The sequence below is a fragment of the Mauremys reevesii genome, linkage group 1, assembly GCF_016161935.1.
Source record: "Mauremys reevesii isolate NIE-2019 linkage group 1, ASM1616193v1, whole genome shotgun sequence".
In the NCBI taxonomy this organism is placed as follows: Eukaryota; Metazoa; Chordata; order Testudines; family Geoemydidae; genus Mauremys; species Mauremys reevesii.
In genome coordinates, this window is record NC_052623.1 from 47,515,675 (window position 1) to 47,533,022 (window position 17,348).

At 38.9% G+C, this 17,348-nt stretch overlaps 1 protein-coding gene across 4 annotated transcripts in view; it reads right to left on the reverse strand.

Moving 5' to 3' along the window:
• Positions 1 to 17,348, reverse strand: part of LOC120387781 (mitochondrial intermediate peptidase) — a 114,479-nt gene that overhangs the window by 66,284 nt on the left and 30,847 nt on the right. For all 4 annotated transcript variants that reach the window (XM_039508933.1, XM_039508936.1, XM_039508942.1 and 1 more), the window contains exons 11-13: positions 3,239 to 3,392; positions 2,136 to 2,213; positions 654 to 858 (exon numbers count right to left, since the gene is read on the reverse strand). In XM_039508933.1, the coding sequence (XP_039364867.1) occupies positions 654 to 858; positions 2,136 to 2,213; positions 3,239 to 3,392 (437 nt within the window). The remainder of the gene's footprint in view (positions 1 to 653; positions 859 to 2,135; positions 2,214 to 3,238; positions 3,393 to 17,348) is intronic.

Sequence of the window (17,348 nt, forward strand, 5' to 3'; positions counted from 1 at the left end):
GGTGTAGAGGGTTAATTCGAAATGTGACTTTTCACAGGCTTGTCACTGAAACTTGCACTATGATATAAAGATCTGTAATACCCTAATAAAATTTAAAAGATTATACAATATTTTGGAAGATTAAGAAATACATAGAATATCAGGGTTGGAAGGGACCTCAGGAGGTCATCTAGTTCAACCCCCTGCTCAAAGCAGGACCAGTCCCCAACTAAATCATCCCAGCCAGGGCTTTGTCAAGCCTGACCTTAAAAACCTCTAAGGAAGGAGATTCCACCACCTCCCTAGGTAACCCATTCCAGTACTTCACCACCCTCCTAGTGAAAAAGTTTTTCCTAATGTCCAACCTAGACCTAAACCTCCCCCACTGCAACATTACTCCTTGTTCTGTCATCTGGTACCACCGAGAACAGTCTAGAGCCCTCCTCTTTGGAACCCCCTCAAACCCTGCAGACAAAATTACTCCATAGCTGCACACTTAATTTTAAAATGCAGTTTGAAGAACTAAACTAAACTAAACTACCTACCTCACTACTGGTTTACCAGGTTCAAGACACCACAGTTATTTAAATACATACTCCCTACTTCAGGAAATTAATAAGTGCAAATTATTCATTCAAACATTTAACAAAAAATCACTATTCCTGATGTCTTACCAGTGACATGTTGGTACCGAGTTCGTCCCAGCATGGAATGCATAGCATGTCCCATTTCATGGAATAGATTCTCCATCATGCCAGGGGTTAGTAATGTGGGTGAACTCCTAGTCGAATGGGGCAGACTCAGCATAAGAACAACAACAGGGAGCTGGTATTCTCCATCTTCCCTTAATCTGCCTCCACGAATTGTAAAGTGACAGTCCTTTGAAGATAAAATAACCACTCAGAAAAAGCCATGCTATACAGATAATGTTGTCACATTAACAGTATTAAATAAATGCTGCATGTCTTAACAGTAAGAGTCCTATTCTGCTCTGTGACACCAATGCAATCCCATTAACTTCAATAGAGTTGCTTCAATGTAACATAGCAGAATTTGAGCCAGTCTTTATTATACTTTCCCATCTCTGTTTGCTATTTTTTTACTTGAGATTATAATAATGTTAAAAGATTCTTTTATTTCATAAAGATAAAAACAAAATATTGCAATAGCTTTAACGTCTTGAACAAATTTTTATTTTCTAAAAAGCAGCATGTTTAAGTTTAAACCATCTAAGGAGTAAATATCCAAAAGGTTAAAATTCCCATCTTTCCCAAAAAGACTTAGTTTATTGTCACATCAGAACTTCGCTGACCTACAAATACTATAGGTCATATACAGTCTCTCTCCCCATTAATTGGCAGAGTTTTAACAGCAAGCTCTATCGTGAGGAGACATCTTATTAAGACATCATTCTTTTATAAAATATATCGCAGAACGTTACAAAGTGTTAGCAAAAATAACTAAAACCAAACCACACTTGACAAAATAAGTAATAATGCTGTTTCACAGTGTGTGTTTGCTTATTCACATATTCATAAAAGTCAGGCATTTGCAAAATATTTCTCAGTCATTAATGCCAATTAATGAGGTTCTGTTGTATTTTGTTTTGTAGTTTATAGACTGGCACCACGGTGGTAGTCAGCATGTCTAAAAATTGTAGACAGCTTCACCTATTTAACGTGAGGTTTGAGAAATGATCCAGCTGACATTCTGGACTTTTTCCTTGGTACAGAGTGCATTTGATTTCAGATATTGGTTGTTCATAAGCAGCAGGTAGATAATAAGAAGGCACTAACTCTCAAAAAACTGCTTATTTTAGGGTTTTCATAGTGCCTGTCAGTGTAGTATCTGAGGATTCAACATATGTGGGGCTTATTAAAAGGAAGTTACTGGCAAAAATAAAAAGTTTAAAGGAAGTTGAACAATCAGTGTTATTATATATACTTTGGAATTAAGTATTCCTAGAATCTAAATACATTATAGACTTTTCTAGAATTACGTTTGGCCTTACAGGTGGTCTTGATATGTGTGAATTTATCTGAGTGCTAGTTTAAGTCCAAATGTATGTTGCTGGACTTATATTAATAGTAAATGACCCTAATACTGTAGTCCTTACTCAAGCAAAACCACCAGTGAAGTCAGTCCCCAGTTGTTACCTGATGTGGTTTGTCAGCTCGTTGGAAGAAGTCACAGTAGATGTACCCCAGCAAGCCCTCATTTTCATGGACAACTGCCTGGAAAAGAAATAAATATATAATTTCCAAAGTAAAAGTTCTGCTGAGCTGGGAAGGTGAGAAAGTATCACTCTCAGATATATTCAAATGAAAAGGTTTATACTGCTTATATTTTGCAGCACATAATTTTACATAAAAAATAATATAGGAATAATTTATTCTACTGCAGTTGAAATATTGATGTACAAATATTTCAAAGCTAATTCAAACTGCACAAATTTCTGCAGTATATACAAACTGATCACTCTCACACGCCACAATAAAAATAACCACCCCATCTTTTACCATCAGATGGCAAGTTAACTACTCCAGGGCTGCAGAACATAAATTAAGTACAGCAGGAGTTGATTTACCAAGGAGACAGATATGAGAGGGTAGCCAGAACTGGTAGATTTACCACTGAGGATTTGAGGAGCAGCAGTCCTCACTGGAGGCTGAGTTTGGAAGTGGAAGGGAGGGAGGATGCCCACTGGAGAATACGGGAAGGGAGCGGAAGGACAAAAGAACTGAGCAAAATGGCAAATAGAGAGCAGTCCACGTCTGCTACTTCTATCCTACAGAACAAGCCAGAAATAGGAAGGCTTGAGTCAAATAAGAAAATAAATAGGAAAGAAGGGAAGAGTAAAAGCCCTACACAGTAAGAATGCATGTTTGTAGCTGCATGAGTTAACAACCATGTACATTATTGCAGGTTTAATTCAGAAAATACAATTCTCTCTCTGTTTCTCTCTACAGAGAGACCCAGCCATTCTGACTCTGTCATCTTTCACTTGGGGAGAGATTTTTCAAGACATTTAGGCGCCTACATATGCATATAGGCATTGTCACAAGTGACTAGTCACTTACCATTGGCTTCAAGTGGAGATAAATGCCCTACGCAATTTTGAAAATCCCAATAGATGCCTATCTGCATCCTTTGGCACCTAAATACCTTTGAAAACCTGTTCCTTGTCTCTTAAGAGACCACATGAGCAGCTCTACCATACACTTTTGTGTTTAGGACTGTTAGGAATTAGAATTCTCACCAGTTTGCGAACATCTTCACACCAGAGCTCTCCTTTCTCAGTTTGCTCTGCATAGAGAGAGATTCCTAGGAGTTGGTTGAACAAGAAGTTCAGACCTTCCATACATGCTCCAAGAGAGAAAAATGGACAGTACAAACTGGGCTCAATGTTATACCTAAGAAAACAAACAAAAAAAAGAGTCAAAATATTTGTTGAGCTTTATAATCGGAGGTGTAAAATATGGTCTTGATTTACTTATTATAGGCATTTTGTGGTGCTCATCTTCTGTATCCCAGTATCTCACAACTACAAATGAATTAAACCTCACAACACCCTTGTTGAGAATAAATAACCTAATTTTTCAAATAGGGAAAGTGAGGCAGTGGTTAAGGCACAACATTTCAAAAGCATCCACTAGTTTAAGTCTTTAATTTTGAGTACCCAACTTGACACATGAAGGACATGATTTTCATAGGTGCTGAGCAGCCCTAGCTCAAACTGATTTGAACTAAACAGCTTGTCTATCATGAACAAATGTTGCCAGAGGAGTAGCAAGATATTGTAGCACGCATTATAGAGATAACACAGAAGACACAACAAAATGCCAAAACTGCAACAAAGTTGTAAGAGTGGATGAAAGTGACTTAGAGACCTAAGCAACCTAGTGCTCAGAATCCCTAATAATCAGTCCCTACATGTTGCAAACTGGGCACCAAAAATTGACGTATCCAAAATTAGTGAACACTTTAGAAAGTTAGGGCTTAAGTGACCTGCTTGTGGTAAAACTGAGAATAGAATGCCTAGTGCCTGATTCTTGCGTGGCCCTTAACAACAAAAACATCCCTGCTTCCTGGATTTGCATACAAATTGCCAACAAGCTGCCCTTACATCTGCCATTTCTTCCAGGGCTCCAGAGTACTGAATGACTGCACTCTTAGTGTGGCTTTTACTTTAGAAGATCATTGCTCCTTCCATCTTATATCCTTTTCCTCTTTCATGTCATTTTTTTTATTTCTCCCTGACCAATCAGTAGTCACTGAAGTCTAAATTTGCATCAGGCAGACTACAACAGCTGAACACCAAACATTTCGAACCCTGCTATTTTAAAGCCTCTGATCAAAAGGCTTAACTATAGCTAAGCTGTGAAAGAGTCAGTTACTCTTCATCCAAACTGCTCACCCCTCCTTCCTCCTCACCCCCAACATACACAAAAGACAGTGCCTTAGAACTAAACATACTTTGACACCGTCTTTTGGAGTCATGTTGCTTATAACTGCAGTTACAATTCACTACCCAACTTCAGTAGGCTGTGGTGCACAGCAGGACAGGATTAGCGCTCTAAGCCACTACACCCGTTCTTTTAAGCATTTCAATGTGGGTTTGTTGTTTTCCCCACCATCTTTTATATTATCCCTATAATGCACTCCAGCAGTATTTTGCTACCACCATGGCAACATTTGTTGAAGCCAGTGGAGATGTTTAGTTTCAAGACTTCACATATTTGCACACTCCACCCTGGTTTTATTTCTGGCTTCTTGCATGTGTATCAGTCTGATTTTAAACTATAACAGAACACAGAAAAAAACCCCAAGAACTCTGAAAGGGTATTGTACTGGTCATTACTTCCCCCAATACAGGCAGCACCATTTAAACTCACCCCACTTATTTAAGCAGCTGCACTCTGGGGTGTGACCCAGCAAAAAAAAAAAAAGAGAGACACACTTTCCTCCTTTATCATTGATAAGTCTCCAAAGAGCAAAACATATGCTTCCAGCCTAAAAGGCATAATTTGGGGGGGGGGGGTTCAGGAGGGGGGCAGTTGGGGACAAGGAGAAGGGAGGCTTAGTTAGGGGCAGAGGTCCCGGGAGGGGGCAATCAGGGGACAAGGAGCAGCGGCGCTTAGATAGGGGGTGGGGTCCTGGGGGGCAGTTAGGGGCAGGGGTCCCGGGAGGGGGTGATCAGGGGACAGGGAGTGTGTGGGGGGTTGGATGGGTTGGGGTTTCGGGGGGGGCAGACGGAGGGAGTGGATGGTGGCACTGGCAGGGTGGGGCTTCCCTCTCCGTGGAGTGTCCTGTTTTTTGAATGTTAAAATATGATATCCCTACCCTTCACAGTGCAACTCTCCACTCACAGCACACGCTGCAGCATGAGGTCCCCCCGCTTCCTTTCCAGTTGGTAGTGGCCAAGGGAATGCTGGGAAATGTAGTTCTTTCCCTGCTCCAGTGCTGGCTCTATAGGCAGGGAGCTAACCAAGGAACTACAGGTCCGAGAGCCCCCTGTTGGTTCTGCCGCCCCTGCAAATGGGCTGCCCCAAGCAGGTGCTTGCTTTGCTGGTGCCTAGAGCCGCCCCTGGATACTGTGCAAACTTCTCAAAAACCTCTGCCAAAGCATGTTAGTCTTACTACACCACTCTCTCTGGAGTTGATCCCAGTACTGACCTGAGCATAAACAGCAAATTGTGTTTTAATGGTTCTTTTAAGAAATATGTGGAAAGACTTAGTAATTACTGTGAAAGCTTCCTGTCTTTATACACATTGTTTTGATATCTTATTTTGTCAGTCTACATAGCTATTAGAAGATCAAATTTTTAAGAGCTGAATTTCTCTTTTGTATTATACTCATGCCTGTAGCACATGATTTATCACCCGTCAAGAGAAAGCTGAAGACAACAATGTAAAGTAAGGATTTTTCAGGAAGTATACAATTCTTATAATTATGGATATTATAATAATGTATTCCGAAAGAAATTAAGAATGGAATAAGAGACAAGGCTGTTCTGTTTTTCGGTCTGATAATATTTCAGTTCAATTGGTGCCCATTTTGAAAGAACAGCGTGAAGAATGTTCAAATAGGACAAATTTGGAAAGAGTCTGAATCTTAGATACAAACATTATGATTTTTTGTATTTGATTCAAATGAAAGTACTGGAAGTACATGGAGGAACAATACAGTCAGAGTTACATTATAAATATATTTCTGTAGCAAACCTTCTAAATATAAAAAATAAAGTCAATATTTGTGGTATATCAGAATCACACCGTACTTTCTAAAGGGATGATGCAAGACCTGATGATAAGAACATGTGGATTTATTGCCAGGCACATTATTTCAACTGAAACCCAATGGAAATGTTATATTAGCATGATGTTTTAAAATATGTTTGCTTGAAAAAGGCACAAGCAAATCATAATATTTTACATTCATATAATACCTTTTAGCAAAGAAGCCCAAAGTGCTGCACAAAAGTGGGTATAAATCTCTGTGTTCCAGAAGATGTAGGCAATTTTCCTCTCTCTATTTTTAGTGGTGGGGAGGGAAGAACTACTGGAGTGCATGGATTGTAGAGGAGGAGAGTATATGTTGACCCATTGCCCCCAGCTTAGGGGACCCTGAGGCAAAAGCTGCCTCCATGACTACCCCCATGCTGAGATGGAGGGGAGGGGAGGAGAGCAGCTGGAACCACACAGCTTGCCTTTACATACTCTGAGTTACATAAGCATCATCTGATTTGGGAGGCGAGCAGATAGTGTTGTAGTGAGGCAGACAGAATGGAAAGGAGACAGATTGGGTCAACAGAAGTCAATAAGCTGGCTGGGCCTGCGGACAATGTAGAGGAAGAGGGGTGCAAGTGGACTGTACTTTTTTTTTTTTTTTTTTTTTTTTAAAAGGAGGTTGGCTAACAAGACATGTACCTTTCACATTTTGTTTATATCTTTGTTTGTCTAATTAGATTGTAAGCTCCTGGGACAAGGATTATCTCTAACTATAGATCTTCAGCAATCATGCAGAACTAGATAGACACGCCAAAAGCCTACAGCCTCTTTACAACAGCTCCTCTCTTCACTCACTGTATTATGCGGAGCACAGGTACAGCCATTCACTGGGAAGGATACCGTCCAAGCCTAATTATAAATGCCTTTATAGGAAGATTCAGTTCTGACAATGCCTCAGATTTGTTATGTGATCTTGGCCTAGTCACACAACTTCTCCATTGTTAATATTTAATCAGGATCAGGTCTTCATCATGCTGTGGAAACACAAATGCCAAGTTGTGTCTATTTAAACACGAGCCCTGAGTAGGGGACATATATTGGGGAGATTGTGTCTAAGGCATGCACAGTTTCTCCTGATGTTACCATTTGCTTATCTGTCCCCCCATATGCAATCTGCTAGACCTGTTAGACAGTTAAAATTCTTATCATGGTATGCTGGTCTCATTCTGAGGCATTGTCAGCAACTGAATCTGCCTATAAAGGCATTTATAATTAAGCTTGGAAGGATTGCATTTTTAAATTGGTAAATATTTATTTCATTGTACACAAAACCAACAAAAATATTTCCAGGAAGGCAAAGTAAGATAAATGCTGCCTGAGAATGTATTAGAATTGGTTTTGGTTTATTCTTTGTTTAACATTTCACAGGAATTTTTCAGTGTTTATTACAAAAATTAAAAAACTGGAGTGCCAAAAACTAGCTTAACAGTTTTCCAGGTAAATATCAGGGTTAATATTGGGGGATAGGAAGAAAAGTAACAGAGAAAAGTAAGAGTACTAAAAGTAAAAGCAGTTTAATGCTATGGTTTATTTCATGGATGGTCTAAGTTTATTTGGTCCTCCCTCAGCATGAGCTGAACTAGATGACCTCTCAAGGTCCCTTCCAGCCCTACATTTCTATGGTTTTAAGAACTGTATATTAACAGTATGTACACACACACACACACACACACACACTTCTTCCACTACACTGCCTTTACTTTAACAATCTTTCATTTACACTTATATTAATTATTAATGTAAACACATCTATCTAATGTAATGTATTGGATATCCTTAATGTAATCAGTATTTTCATGTACTTTAATGGTCCAAAATTTGAGTGAAAAAAATTCTTTAAAAAAAAAAAGTACCACAGTTTTTGTAAAATCTGGGAATTTTCAGTTAAAAAAAATCAGTAAAAAATGAAGGCTAAGGGCCTTAAGTATAAGGTAAGGCTGGGTTTCTCCATCTGTAAAGGGCCACTGCTAACTGGAAATTTAGTCAATTTTAAAAAAATAATTAAAAAATAGTTTCAAATAGTAACTTTGCCTTCAAGTGCCTCTGGTAATGTTTGTGGTGTTAAAATATAGGGAAAAATGTGATTGTAAGATGTTTGTCTTACTTGTTGCTGTGTAAAAACCCAACAAACCTAGGGTAAAACTAACTACCTACCTACATGGGAGAAACCGTGAACATGACTATGCACAAAGTGCTGTCAAATACATGAAGTAAATCAACAATGCTTTTTCATCTCCTTTAACCTTTCAATTAGTTACCTTAGGTAAAACAAATTCAGACACCAGTATGATTTTAAGGTAATGATGCCCCTTAAATTATCCTGTTGGGCCTGTAGGAATAGAAGCATGTACGGTACATACAACAGGATACACTTCTGAAATCCTGTAATACAGTGATGCAATAGAGTAAATAATGAACTTAGTTTCCTTGCTTTCATTACCCATCTTTTAGCAAATTCCCCAAACTCTGCCCCCCCCTGATTGTTTTCTAAAGTCAAGGAATTTGCATGTTGTATCAAAATCCATGCCAAAAAACCTGAACTATTTTAATAATGCACTTAATGGCAGAAGATGTGTGCAGAGATTTTCAACAAGAAGTCACAATACACTTCCAAAGAAAGCAGAAATACCAAATACAACAGCTTCTTTGATGTGAAATCCTGTTTATATTAAAAGATGAACTATAGGAGAAATCTAGACATCTTAAAGTATGTGGCTCAGCACTATTTTTAAAATCTCATGCATTTAACTAATTTAAGAAAATGAACTGACACAATGGGGTGGGGTTATACTTCAAGAACAGTATACATCAAACAAAAAGGCAGTGTTGCTATAAAGAACAAGGATGGAGTGTTTCATTATAAATAATTATTTCTAAGCTTGTATGACTTCACTGAGTCTAAATAAAATGCAAGCTTCTAAAACGGCTTTCATTTAACCTGTTCATTTGGAAAGAAACTAAGACTGTTTTGTGCACCATGACTTTCATCTACTCCATTCAAAATGCTTTTGATAAACTTGGACATTAAAGAATGATGATATTTACTCAAATATCACTAAGGACTAAACATTAAGACCTGTAAATTACAAATTAGCTGCTTGGGAAGGCTTGTTATTGGCAGGTATTAACTGTAACATCTGAAAGATCTGGACATTTTCTCATTTTTCACAAGGCTCTTTTTCCCCCATTATAATCAATAAAATACAGAAATATAATGTTACTAGCTTTAATATGACAAAAATCTAGGGCTGATTTTTGCTCCCAAACATTAAAAGAAAGTTGGAAACAACTTAAGTACAAGATAAAAGGGAGAGGAGCCCATGGGGTTAACTAGAAGAGAGATGAAAACAAGGAAAAGCCCCTTCCAATGATCATTATCTGTCATTAAACTCTGACATTTAAACCTTTACCTGAAGGGAGAGAATTCATAGAGTTGGTGATTTTGGGGAGGTTGGTTGGGTTTTTTTACACAGTGTGCTTCCCCACAAGTTGTCAACTATTTTATGTTCCCTTTCATTTTTCCGTTAATTGTACCTTCAGGGTATTTTGTTAATTCAGATAATTGAGCCCTTATAACCAAACTAATTCACTTACAATGTAAGATTGTTCAGAATTGATGAAAGACAACTTTAAAAACAGATCAGTATAAAGAGATCATTCTGATGTTTGCTGTGGCTCTGCTTTTTGACCCATTTACCATGTAAGTTATCACTTGATTGCCAAAAGGCAAATTTACAGTTTTTTATAAATCTGGTTAACGTGGTATGTAACATATACTATGCTTTGCTGATATTACCTTAATTCTTTAGCTCTTATGAATACAAGGTATCAGACAAAGGAGATACTCAGCAGTAACTGAAACCAAATTATAGCTAACAAAATATTTGTAAGTCAGGTCACATTACTGATATACAGTGGAGTTGCATCTTACGTGGGGGTTAGGTTCTAAAGATAGCGCATAAGGTGAAAATCACGTATAGTCAAAATTACCCCTGAAAATCCTTTAAATCGCCCATAAAGTACAGTATATATGGTTGTGTACAGTAATATGTATAAATGTATAATGTATACAGTAATGTACAGTATACAATAAAGAGTATATATGCAAAATATAATTTTACAGTACTGTATTTTTAATTATATAAAAGAGAGAGAAAGAGAGAGACAGAAGAATGAAAGAATAAAAAAGGAAAACAGTAAACTCACCATTCATCCTGGATATTCTTGCTAGTCTACGACGATGATGGCACTATTGGGGGGTCGTCAGGGCTTGATGTCGATCCAGGAGACCATGGGTCAGGCTCATCTGCTGCTGGTTGTTTTTTCTTGAATAACATGGTGATAGGCAACTGTTGCTGTTGTCTGTTGAGCTGCTCAAACATTTCTTGATGCGGTCTCAAATCATCTGTAATACGACGTGTGATTTTGAGGCTTCATTCCATAGAGTGATTGTATTCAGAAATTAAATCATTCAAGTGTTTCGCTGCTTGGAACACTTGAGCAAATTTATGAAGATTCCAACTTGCTGGCTCTTCCTGTTCATCGTCATCATCTTCGTCTCCTGTAGATGATTTTATCACTTCCTCTAACTCTTCATTAGTCAATGTTTCTCTAAGGCTCTCAATTAATTCTTCAATTTCTTCCTCAAGGATGTCGACGAAGCCATCACCACCCACTTGCCTGGCCACCTGAACAATGCGTTTCACTTCTTTGTCAATGTCGGGAAACCCTTAGAATCATTCACACATTCTTTCCAAAGGTTTCGCCAACATGCATTGACTGTTTCAGGCTTGATTGCATCCATTGCCTGTTTAATATAAGTGATGCAATCGGCAATGTTGAAGGACTTCCAACACTCCATCACATTAAGATTGGGATCAGCATCCATAGCGCTACATATCCGTGAGAATGTAAGCCTCGTGTACGTGGCCTTGAAACAGCGAATCAAGCCTTGGTCGAGAGTTTGGAGGATGGAGGTGGTATTGCGGGGGAGAAAGATGACTTCAACATCGTTATATGCAAACCGGAGTGCCTCAGGATGGCCAGGAGCATTGTCTACAATCAGCAACACTTTAAAGTCAAGTCCTTTCTCTTCGAGGTACCGCTTGACCTATGGAATGAAACATTTGTGGAACCAATCCAGAAACAATACTGCCGTCACCCAAGCCTTTTTATTTGATTGCCAGAACGCAGGCAGGAGATTTCTGTTCTTGCCTTTTAGTGCACGGGGATTTGCAGCCCTATAGAGCAAGCCCGGCTTTATTAAATGCCCAGCCCCATTGCCACAAAACAACACAGTCACACAGTCTTTAGCTGCTTTGAAGCCAGGGGCTTGTCTCTCTGATTTTGAAATGTAAGTGTGGTTGGGCATTTTTTTCCAGAAGAGCCTAGTCTCGTCAGCATTAAAAACTTGTTCCAGAAGATAGGCCTTTTCTTCTATGATTTTTTTTAATTGTTCGGGATAGGCTTCTGCTGCCTCTTCATCAGCAGATACAGCTTCACCAGTAGTCTGCATGTTTTTGAGGTTGAAGCGGTTCCTAAACCTGTTAAGCCAACCTTGGCTGGCTTTGAATTCCTTCTCATCGGAAGGCCGTCCCTCTTCGGCGGGAGGTTTGAACAGCGCGTAGAGCCTAAGAGTCTTTTCTCGCAACGTGTTGCAATTGATAGGCACACATTTATGCTTCATGTCTTCCAGCCATAAGTGTCATGCCTTTTCAGTCTTCACTAAAGGCTTATCATGCACCTGGCTCGTCACCTTAGCAGTTATTGGAGTCCTTGATGCCACAGCTTGACAAATTTCTCTCTCTCGAATCTTGATGGCACGGATACTAGATTCGTTGCAGCCATATTTACGCGCCACGTTGGAGACCGACATACCGTCTCTCAATAAGTCCAATGCAGCCAGTTTTTCCTCCAGCATTGGAATAGATCACTGTTTCTTTGGTTAAGCACCAGATGAAGTAGTTGGCTTGTATTTAGGGGCCATGTTGTGTGAAAAATACGTATTTTTAAACACTAGAATCACACTCAGCATGGCGAGATGCTCACACTATGAGAGGCACACAGGAACTGAGACCGACTGAGCGAACAGCAGATTCACATCTCCCATCTCATGCTCACTCCTGGGCATATGCTCATTGCATGCGTATAGTTGAATTTGCGTAAGTTAAATGCGCGTATAATGCGACTCCACTGTACTTCAAAACATTTATACAACCAACTAACAGCACATCATACAGTAAGCAACTGAATAACAAGCCTGAATATATTTTCTTATCCCTTCACTTAGCTAGATAAAGTCACAATATGCATGTTTACTGGAAACTCCTGATCCTGCCTGGAAAATACACAGTACTTTTTTTTTTTTTTTTAATAAATTAACTGTCAGGATTTTCTCTAACATGCCACATCCACTAATCTAGATACTGACAAGCTGGGTGCTTTACTTCAATGCACAGAGGCAGATAATGAGATTTCAGTCATATTCTTGAACACGGTCTACTCAGATCTCAGCAGTGATGGATGCAGTACAAATGCCTAAACAGTTATGGAACGTTCTGTCTCTGTGAGGTGGTAACCTTGCAGAACTGTGACTTCCTGTTTCTTTTTAAACCTTATGTTACTCTTGAATTTTAGGTTTCTAGCTAAACAGAAGTGAGAGTTTTACCACATTTTCCTTCACCTGGGGTGGGGGTCAATATGTTCTTTAGGGTATATTTAAAAGCAATCCCTCTAAAACGGCTGATTCTCTTCAGCATGGGAGCACTCTCCCCAGGCTACCCAAACCAGAAATGGTAAAAAAAGGAGAAACATCTTGAAGTGCTCCTTGAGCAGTTCTCGCTCTCTTGCTTCATCAAGAGCCAGAAGCTTCCTCTACACCGAGGCTCAGCATGCCAGGAAGTAATTCCCTGAATCAAGGGAGAGCCTTTGACAGTTACTAGCTCTCCCTGAAAAGTCAAAGATTTATTCACAGTTATATCCGGGCATCTTGGTATTTTCCCTTCCACTGTGGAAAAGTGGGAAATCCTTTTTTCTCTTAGTGAAGCAAAAAGCCTGACTTCAGAGCTCACAAGAAGGCTAGAGGAAGGGCCAAGTTATTTTAGTAACTTCTATATAGCTAGTTTCCCTGGGATACAAAATTTCTCCAGTTACTTGGTTAGCTTCTACTTTCTCCATAGTGGGAAACAGGCTTCCTTCACAGTTAATATATTCATCCCTAATTCCACTTGGTTTATCCCTAAAGTCCCACAGATAGTGGCCACCTTAGAGGGCACAGAAATACAAGTTTGTCAGGGTCCACATTTAGACACAAACTTAATTTATCACAACCTCAAAAAAATGAGTCAGAGTCCCCACCCGCACCCCTCCAAAAAAACCAGCCCAGACTGGTAAGTAACTTTTGCTGGCAAAACAGGGCAAGCAACAATTATGTCAACATTCAGCCTTTCTCCCAGGCATGACCTACCGATATTACCTAGGAGAACTCAGTGAGACTATTCATGTGCATAAGTCTTTGCAGGATCAGCCCCTTAGGGAGTACATCTACTATTATTAGCACTGGCTGAGATATACTGTCATCATTTACTTAACATTATGGTATTTTTCTGCACTAAAACTTAGTCATAATATTCTATTTTATAAGATACACATTAGACAACTTCTTACTTGTCTGAGGTGAAGCATGTTCTAGCATTCACTGTTTTATCACCTCTATGTTGCCAAAATTCTTGAGGTTCTCCTAATTATTCTATCTTCTTATAAGACACTGATAATACACATTTCAGACTTCTGCCTCCAATGTCTTAAATATACCCGGATACTCATTCTACCATCTTTGCCATTTAAGCTCTGGGTACAAAAACATTCAACTGACAAATGTTTTTTTAAAGCTGAAGACAATATTTTTAAAATGAATTTTCTTAAAAATATATTAAGCAAACTATCCTGTTCCTGCCTGGTAGGAGACCTATGCTTTTGAAGTGGGATCAAGTTTCCAGGGAAAAGACTCAATGAAAGCTGAGAAAAACAACTTGATTGTGGACAGATGAACTGGGAATGAGAAGAGTTTGTTCTGCATGTGAGTCTGGAGCTCCTCCTGATGTTCAGTCTACAATATAGCACCTATGTTCACTTTATTGACAATTAACAATAGCAAAAACAATGACTGAAAACAAGGACAAACTGATACAATATAAATTGTATTCCATTTTATTATTAATGTACTGGCTCAAACTGATCAGGATGTATGATATTCTGCAGAGGAGAGGGATGAAGGCACCCAATTTTAATTATCAAGCATCTTAAAATTAAGGATGGGGTTCCATTTGAATTTATCTAGACAAATGTCCCTAGTACTACATGAAGTTAAAAGAAAACATATATATTAAAAGGAATTTAAGGAGGTGTCATTTTACAGACAGCATGGTGACTAAAGGGAATGCAATTCTAGTTGAAGTGATGGATTCAAGTAGTATTAGTATATTTAAGTAAAACTCACGATGATTGAGGAATAAGTTAATTAAGGATCAGATTGTGTCACCCTCAAGAAGAACAGTGCTGCACTCCATCATTAGTTCCAACAGTTCCTAAAGGACTAGTTTAAGAGCAAGGTACTAATCAACATTAGTAAAGATAGCACAATAGGTTCTAAAAAATTAATCAATTTTGTGCTTGGGACCCCATCGCTTTTTGGGATCTCAGGATAGAATTTTTTCCACTGACAGTGCTTTCTCCTTCCCTCACAACTGTATATGACTTGTATGTTTTGGTTTCCCTTATTGCCACACAAAAATTGTTTGTCAAAGCCTAAGAATATATAGAATAGAATCAGCACAGTTGACTTCTAACCATTCCAGACATGTTAGGGCCATGGCTGGCTTCTCTTTCTAAACAACTATGTTAACGATACAAAATATTATTCAAGACTACAAATCTCAATCACATGAGCAACAGTTAAAGAAAATATATTGCACACTGTAACAAAAGTTAAAACAATGTAATAGGAAACAGTTTTTTCATTTACTTATTTTAAAAGGGATTTTTGTGCTTTTTCTTCCCTTTGCGCGCTGTTAAGCAATACATGTCTACTCCAACAAATGGGAAAATTGCTTACTAAACAATTAAAAACCTGTGTTGTCATCTTATATTTAGCTCGTAAGCACTTTGGGGCACGGACTGTCTTTGCTGTGCAGCTACGCAGACATAACAGACAATGGAGACCTGAATGCTGACTGGGGCCCCCAGGGGCTATCACAATATATACATACATACACACAATATATATATAAAATATGTTTTGGTTAAAGATGATTACATGTAATCATCTTTAACCAAAACATATTTTATTCAGAAAAGCAAAAATAGTCATTTGAGATTAAATTCATCCAAGTGTGGACCTTCCAATGAACACTCAAGACTAGACCAACATCTAAAATATTAATGCGTCACTGGAAAGAACAAAAAATGAAACAAACAGCAAGCCAGAGTACTATCAGACTAGAATGACTACCTCACTACAGCAAGATCTGCAAAGCTAATGCAGTCTCTTATTAAATAAAGAACCTGGAAGAATAAACTGGGGGTGTAACCTGGAAGACAAGGCACAGTAAAAACTGAAAGAGGAACAACTATGCAACCAACGTGAAACACAGACTGAAATGGAAATATTTTCTATTGCAACATCCAAAAATATTACAGGGTGCACAAATTATAGAATGCTTCAAATCATCAGAAAGGATAAAATATTTTTATCAAAAAGTACTGAGGAACTTGTGCAGAACCCTGAGTGAAAGGAGAGATGATAGCAAAGATAGTTTCATGATAGGTAATAATTGATGACTGAATCAGAAATGAACAATCATAACAAATAGCCACAAAATGGTTAAAGCTCAGACACACTGTGAAACTCTGATGGGCTGGCTACCTCTACGTAACTGATGCCTGAGGGTTCTGTGCAGCCAGGCCTGCGAAGAAAATTACTGAAGTGAACTGGAGACAACATAGTCTTGCAGAGGGGCCTCCAAAAAGTTGGGGCAGAGGTAAGGCACACTATCGAGCAAAGAGAAGACATTCAGAAGGGTCATGTAAGAGGGCAGTGCTGGTTCTTATAGCCTGTGAGGTTTTGGTGCAAATACTTTAATGTGACAGGTTGGGTCACAGAAACCCCCTTGTGATTGTCACCGGATGTGCTGGGACTACCTCTGAGCCCATTTTCCCTGCCAGCTTGGGTCTTCAGAACCCTGTCTTGTTTGAGCCAGACACACTTGCCTGCTGCAAACACAGATTTAGGTATTAACCACATCCCCCACAAGCTGCAGGCTTAACTGAAAACAGCTTAAGAAGTGCTCCTGTCTCCAACACTCAGATACCCAGCTCCCAGTGGGGTCCAAACCCCAAATAAATCCATTTTACCCTGTATAAGTTTTATCCAGGGTAAACTCATAAATTGTTTGCCTTCTATAACACTAATGGAGAGATATGCACAGCTGTCCCCCCCAGGTATTAATACTTGCCCTGGGTTAATTAATAAGTAAAAAATGATTTTATTGAATACAAAAAGTAGGATTTAAATGGTTCCAAGTAATAACAGACAGAACAAAGTAAATTACCAAGCAAAATAAAATAAAACACGCAAGTCTAAGCCTAATACAGCAGGAAACAATGCAGATAAATCTCACCCTCAGAGATGTTCCAATATGCTTCTTTAACAGACTAGCCTCCTTCTAGTCTGGGCCCAGTCCTTTCCCCTGGTACAGTCCTTGTTCTAGCTCAGGTGTTAGCTAGGGGATGTCTCATGACTGCAGCCCCTTTGTTCAGTTCCACCCCCTTAGATAGCTTTGGCACAAGGCGGGAATCCTTTGTCTCTCTCTGGGTCCCCACCCCTCCTTCTAAATGGAAAAGCACCAGGTTAAAGATGGATTCCAGTTCAGGTGACATGATCACATGTCACTGTAAGATTTCATTACCCACTTGCCAGCACACAAGTATACAGAAAGACTTACAAGTAAACAGAACCATCTACAGTCAATTATCCTGGTTAATGGGAGCCATCAAGATTCCAAACCCCCATTAATGGCCCA